Source organism: Entelurus aequoreus, linkage group LG21, assembly GCF_033978785.1.
Source record: "Entelurus aequoreus isolate RoL-2023_Sb linkage group LG21, RoL_Eaeq_v1.1, whole genome shotgun sequence".
In the NCBI taxonomy this organism is placed as follows: Eukaryota; Metazoa; Chordata; class Actinopteri; order Syngnathiformes; family Syngnathidae; genus Entelurus; species Entelurus aequoreus.
The window spans coordinates 11,321,198-11,328,272 of NC_084751.1; the positions used below are offsets into that span (position 1 = coordinate 11,321,198).

The following is a 7,075-nucleotide window of genomic DNA, read 5'->3' on the forward strand; positions in this document are numbered from 1 at the left end:
GTATTAGTGTGTGATGGTATGGGGGTGTATTAGTGTGTGATGGTATGGGGGTGTATTAGTGTGTGATGGTATGGGGGTGTATTAGTGTGTGATGGTATGGGGGTGTATTAGTGTGTGATGGTATGGGGGTGTATTAGTGTGTGATGGTATGGGGGTGTATTAGTGTGTGATGGTATGGGGGTGTATTAGTGTGTGATGGTATGGGGGTGTATTAGTGTGTGATGGTATGGGGGTGTATTAGTGTGTGATGGTATGGGGGTGTATTAGTGCCCAAGACATGGGTAACTTACACATCTGTGAAGGCACCATTAATGCTGAAAGGTACATACAGGTTTTGGAGCAACATATGTTGCCATCCAAGCAACGTTACTAGGGATGTCCGATAAATGCGTTAAAATGTAATATCGGAAATTATCGGTATCGTTTTTTTAATTATAGGTATCGTTTTTTTTTTTTTTTTTTTTTAATTAAATCAACATAAAAAAACACAAGATACACTTTTAAGATACACAATTAATGCACCAACCCAAAAAACCTCCCTCCCCCCATTTCTTTCTGTTATTAATATTCTGGTTCCTACATTATATATCAATATATATCAATACAGTCTGCAAGGGATACAGTCCGTAAGCACACATGATTGTGCGTGCTGCTGCTCCACTAATAGTACTAACCTTTAACAGTTAATGTTACTCGTTTTCATTAATTACTAGTTTCTATGTAACTGTTTTTATATTGTTTTACTTTTTTTTTATTCAAGAAAATGTTTTTAATTTATTTATCTTATTTTATTTTATTTTTTAAAAGTACCTTATCTTCACCATACCTGGTTGTCCAAATTAGACATAATAATGTGTTAATTCCACGACTGCATATATCGGTTGATATCGGTATCGGTTGATATCGGTATCGGTAATTAAAGAGTTGGACAATATCGGAATATCGGATATCGGCAAAAAGCCATTATCGGACACCCCTAAACGCTACCATGGACGCCCCTGCTTATTTCAGCGAGACAATGCCAAGCCACGTGTTACATCAACGTGGCTTCATAGTAAAAGAGTGTGGGTACTAGACTGGCCTGCCTGTAGTCCAGACCTGTCTCCCATTGAAAATGTTGAAAATACCACAACTTAAGCTGTACATCAAGCAAGAATGGGAAATAATTCCACCTGAGAAGCTTCAAAAATGTGTCTCCTCAGTTCCCAAACCTTTACTGAGTGTTGTTAAAAGGAAAGGCCATGTAACACAGTGGTGAACATGCCCCTCTGACCACTTTTTTTGCAATGTGTTGGAAAATGAATGCATCCAAAGTTACAAAGTTTGTATGACAGTTTTTTTTGACCAAGGTGCCACTAGTCTGTATGACATCTAAAATAGTGTATGCGGTGTGTTCATATACCCACTGGTGACAGCTGTGCCACTCCCAGGCGTAGCGCGGCCTGGTGGGGAGGAAGTCGGCCGTGCCCTGGTTCTTCACTCTCTGGGGGAAGCGCAGCAGCATGCGGCTGTCGTAGTCCCGGGCCGAGTGGGCTGAGCTGCACAACAAAACAATAAAATATGTCACACTCTGTCCTTTTTTTTTTTTTCTTTCTTCCCCACAGCGGACGTGCAACATTCTTCCAGCGGGAAAAAAAAAAGAAGCTTAAATGTCGGGTGGAAAAATAACAAGGAGACATGTTGTTTGGGTCCGATGATGTGTTTACCATTCGGGCTTCTTTCCTGTGTTTACCTTCCGTGGAGGCCATCACTGCTGGCTCATCTTAGCTTCTGTTTGCCGCGAGCACTTTATGATGGGACTGTGGATTACACCTTCTTTTTGTGTCCACAACTCACCTCGACAGGCAGTTCTCCTCGGCCGCACATCTCAGGTTGTACATCGACATGCTCTGGACGTAAGCGGCCGTCTGAATGTAGTAAGGGTCAAGCACCAGGTCAGGAAGACCTGCGGCACACAAGTTTCATATCCTTAAACATACAACAATACATCGCAACGTGTGCTTAAAAGGATATCCGCTTCGTCGGAATCCAGTTTATGCTTGTGGCTGAGCTGTTTCTAACACTTTGGCAGCATGTGTCAGGTTCAAACACTGATGACATCTATTAAACGAGACAAGAAGCAAGGAATTAAACAGAGACAGAATTCAATTTAGCTCAATTGAGGAGAAACCCGTAGACACTGTACCCTCGTACAGGTGTCCCACCACACTCTGACGAAAAGGTTGTACGCATCCTCTTTTATTTGGACTTTCCCCGATTACATGGCAACAGCTGTTTCTAAGGGAGGGGGGTCGTAAACAGCCATCGCCCTTATCACAAAACAGTTCAAAGAAAAGGTGCCTGGAGGGGAGTCAGGTCCTGCTTCCTCTCCGCTTTGTAGATCTCGGGCCAAGACAAAATCTTCCTGTGGATTACAATACCTCAAAGAAACCGACACCCTCATGTCGCTCCCCGTCCTACACAGTGGAGTTTTACAAGCCTTTTGCTTGGTAAGATCAAAGAGAGCTTTTGTCCTCTCGCAGGGCGAGCTGAACTCAATGTAACACAACGTTTGGTGATAACTTAGATACAATTCTTCTGACAGCATGTTATTTTGAAATCGGCCATTATGTTCTTATGAGTGACAGAGCAGGAAGCGGCTAGGAATGTGTAAATTCCATATGAAGTGCCCTGTCATTAATAAACTGACATTTTACACACGCTTATAACGCAAAACGGGGGCCCGGTCAATCAAAACTGTAAAAATAAAAGACTAATTTATTGAAACCAGATGACAAAAAATAAAAATCCAATATGATGAAATATAATCTTAGAGAAAATTTTAATTTAAAACATTTGTACGCACGTACAACACTTACGACCTTCAGTATATCAGTATGTGGAATTAAACACTGATGACATCTATTAAACAAGACAAGAATCAAGGAATTAAACCGAGACAGAATTAAATTGAGCAAAATATCGATTTTTTAAAATTACTAAAAAAATTAAGATTCAAATGTGATTAAAAAAAAAAAAACACCCCAAATTATTAGATATTGTATCATAGTTTGTAAAAAAAATATATATATAAATACTTAAATATGTGCTTGTCACCTGGACTTACGATTTCAAAGCAAGTTATCCATCAATTTGTACGTACACAAATCAAATAACCAAATGCATAGGCAATAATATAATGAGACTTTTATATTCTCTAATTCACTCAAGTGGCCCTCTGAGGGCAGCCATGGCTGCCATGTGGCCCTCCATGAAAACAAGTTCCACACCCCTGGTTGAGGTGAACGTTCCAAGAAACACTTAAAACATTGATAATATAAATAAACATTGATTGATTGATTGATTGATAACAAATTCATAAAATCACAGGATGATTAAATGTTATTTACACAGAAATAAGACAAAATATCCCTAATTTGATGACCCGGAGGACTAAAAATACTGCAAATATGATTTTTTTCCCCTTTCATTCCATAAAATATATGTATTGCTTATTCCAGCATGGATTTTCCTGCATGTTTTTTTGTATTGTAAGATTTAAAACAAAAACTCTTAAACTCTTAACACTGTCTTAATAGTGCTGTAAAAATAAACAATGTTACATAAGTCAAACAAGTCCATGTAAAAACTACTAATGCACTTATCAAACATTACATCTATTTTTTAGGATTGTCATCCTTTCAAATGTGTAATCTGAAAAAAAACAACAACAAGTAAAACATATATGCAATATTAATATTTCAGTCATGGGTGCCATATACAGTAGAAGGGATTCAAGGGGCCCAGAATCAATGATGTCATCCAGCATAACTCAGTAAAAGGCAAACAACGTCTCTGCATGCTTTGAATGGGGAAAAGTGGCGCCATCTGGTGGACAAATATACGATTTTGAGCATAAAACCGATGTTTCAATTTGAATATTAGAATAAAGTATTGGATTAGTTTATGTGAAATCAAAATGTCTCTTTTTAATATCCCATCTGGCAAACTCCTCCTAGGGTTAGGGTTCCAATAACCTTAGGGCTCCAAGAGTTCCAAGAACCACTTAAAACATTGGTAACAAATTCATAAAATCACGAGATGATTAAAAAGTTATTGACATAGAAATTAGACCCAGATGATAAAAAATACTTTGATTTTTTATTTTTTTCCTTTATTTTTCCTTTTTTGGGGGTCAACCTTTCCAAAGACAAGGATGTTTACATAACTCCATTTTTTTTTTGTGGGGACGGGGGTATTCCATAAAAGATGTGTATTGCTTATTCCATGGATTTTCCTGCATGTTTTTTTTTTCTATTGTAAGATTTAAACAAAAAAAACAAACTTTTAACACTGTTTTAATAGTGCTGTAAAAATAAACAATGTTACATAAGTCAAACAAGTCCATGTAAAAACTATTAATGCACTTATCAAACATTGCATCTGATTACACATTTAGAATGAGTAATCAGGGGGGAAAAAAACATACAGATATGCAATATTAATATTTCAGTCAGGGGGGCCATGGAGAAGGATTTAAGGGCCCCAGAATCACTGATGTCATCAAGCATGAATCAGGAAAAGAAGCAATGTTTGCATTCTATTTGAGTTATTTTGAGTTTACAAACCCCTGGCACTGTTTTTTTCTCCTGTTTTTGTACTTATTTTGATTATTATTAGGGATGTCCGATAAATGCGTTAAAATGTAATATCGGAAATTATCGGTATCGGTTTTTTATTATCTGTATCGTTTTTTTTGTTTTTTTTTCCTCAATTAAATCAACATAAAAAACACAAGATACACTTACAATTAATGCACGAACCCAAAAAAAACCCCTCCCCCCATTTCTTTCTGTTATCAATATTGTGGTTCCTACATTATATATCAATATATATCAATACAGTCTGCAAGGGATACAGTCCGTAAGCACACATGATTGTGCGTGCTGCTGGTCCACTAATAGTACTAACCTTTAACAGTTAATATTACTCATTTTCATTAATTACTAGTTTGTATGTAACTGTTTTTATATTGTTTTACTTTCTTTTTTATTCAAGAAAATGTTTTTAATTTAGTTATCTTATTTTATTTTTATTTTTTTTAAAAAGTACCTTATCTTCACCATACATGGTTGTCCAAATTAGGCATAATAATGTGTTGATCCCACGACTGCATATATCGGTTGATATCGGTATCGGTAATTAAAGAGTTGGACAATATCGGCAAAAAGCCATTATCGGACATCCCTAGTTGCAATTTATAAATATAAAAAAAAAAAGCAATGGGGGAAAGTGGCGCCATCTGGTGGCCACATGTAAGAATGTAAGCATAAAGCTGACGTTTAAATGTGAATATTAGAATAAAGTATTTATGTGAAATAAAAATGTCTCTTTTAAATCTCCCATCTGGCAAACTTCTCTTCCAGCTCAAGCAACGCGGAGTAAAAAGTGGAGTTGACAGAAGCAAACCCCTGACTCTTACCGTACTGATGGTACCTTGTGCCATATCCGGGTCTGGACCTGGACCTGGGCCTCTCGTACGCGTCATAGTGGTTGTAGTACGGGTTGTCGCTGTCTATGGACTTGGACGGGTCGTAGGGGTCGTCGCCCATCATCATGTCCTCCCTGGGCACAGGCGGGCTGACGGTGACTTTCTCCCGGGTGTCATTTATCTGCCGGCTCTGTTCCGCCTCCACCTGGACTTTGCGGTGCTCTCGCCCGCGCACCAGCCGCTGCAGCGCCGACGGCAGCGTCTCGGAGGCCGGCCCGGGAGCGGCAGGTGACTCCTCCTGCTCCTGCTCCTGGCGGGTGTTGTCGTGGATGACGGTGAGCGGGCGCGGCTGGACGCGCTCCTGGGGCGCGCCCCGGCGCCTGGGCGGCTGGTACTCCGCGCCCTGCGTCAGGATGCTGAAGACGTTGCCGTTGTGCGACCACTGCAGAGTCTGCCGGAGCTGGGCGGCTTTGGGCTTGTTAGTCCCGGGGTGGCGCTGACATCGCGCCCCTTGGAGGGTGGCGACCAATAAATAGACGCAGGCGTATGCGTAAAGTGGCGTGCCGGCGCGTGATCCCATGGTCGTGACCGTGGCACTTGTCTTTGTGGGAGAGTTACACATCCAGCATGTCAGTCAGGGAAGTCACACATTGATCCACGCCAGCAGCCTGCAGATGATGACGACGACGACGAGGAGGAGGAGGAGGAGCTGCTGCGTGGATTTGGCATCACGGCGTGTTACACAAGCAGCGCTCATATAACCGGGACGTCTCTTTGATAACGTCTGGAGTTCTAGTCGGCGCACTACATCTTATAACTTTACAAGTCCTACATTATACCTTTTTCCCCATCCGAGTCCATGACAAATACAATGAGTAAAACAGCAATAGTCTGTTCCAGAGTCAAACTGTCACCGTTGCATAACTTTAAACAACTCTAGGATTTACATGACGTCACGTCCGGCTCATCAAATATGCGTGGGTGCTTAACTAGGCGCCATTTAGCCTTTCTAGAAGAAAAATGCCCTATGCCTGCCTTGTTTTCAGCTCTACAAACCGTTGAAATAGGGTTGTACGGTATACCGGTACTACTACAGTATACCAGTACTATACTAGTATAGTTTCATTAGTATACCGGTACTAGTATAGTACCGGTATACTAATGAACCACCAATTTACCATGAATTGATTAACGTGGACCCCGACTTAAACAAGTGGAAAAATGTATTCTGGTGTTACCATTTAGTGGTCAACCGGTAGGTATACTGGTACTACTACGGGTATACCGTAGTAGTACCGGTATACTAATGAATCACCAATTTACCATGAATTGATTAACGTGGACCCCGACTTAAACAAGTGGAAAAATGTATTCTGGTGTTACCATTTAGTGGTCAACCGGAAGGTATACCGGTAATACTACGGGTATACTGTAGTAGTACCGATATACTAATGAATCACCAATTTACCATGAATTGATTAACGTGGACTACTACCGGTATACCGGTACTTGTGCTAGTATAGTACCGGTACTAGTATAGTACCGGTACTGTACTAGTACCGGTACTATACTACAGTGGTTCCCAACCACCGGGCCGTGGCCCAG

General features: G+C 40.4%; 1 protein-coding gene across 1 annotated transcript in view; it reads right to left on the minus strand.

The window, feature by feature from the left end:
* LOC133638999 (protein-lysine 6-oxidase-like) overlaps nucleotides 1-6,138 on the minus strand; it is a 6,892-nt gene extending 754 nt beyond the window's left edge. Inside the window, exons 1-3 of the mRNA XM_062032054.1 lie at nucleotides 5,462-6,138; nucleotides 1,837-1,945; nucleotides 1,357-1,538 (exon numbers count right to left, since the gene is read on the minus strand). Of these exons, the coding sequence (XP_061888038.1) occupies nucleotides 1,357-1,538; nucleotides 1,837-1,945; nucleotides 5,462-6,092 (922 nt within the window). The 5' untranslated portion in view covers nucleotides 6,093-6,138. The remainder of the gene's footprint in view (nucleotides 1-1,356; nucleotides 1,539-1,836; nucleotides 1,946-5,461) is intronic.
* Nucleotides 6,139-7,075: the final 937 nt, after the last annotated feature.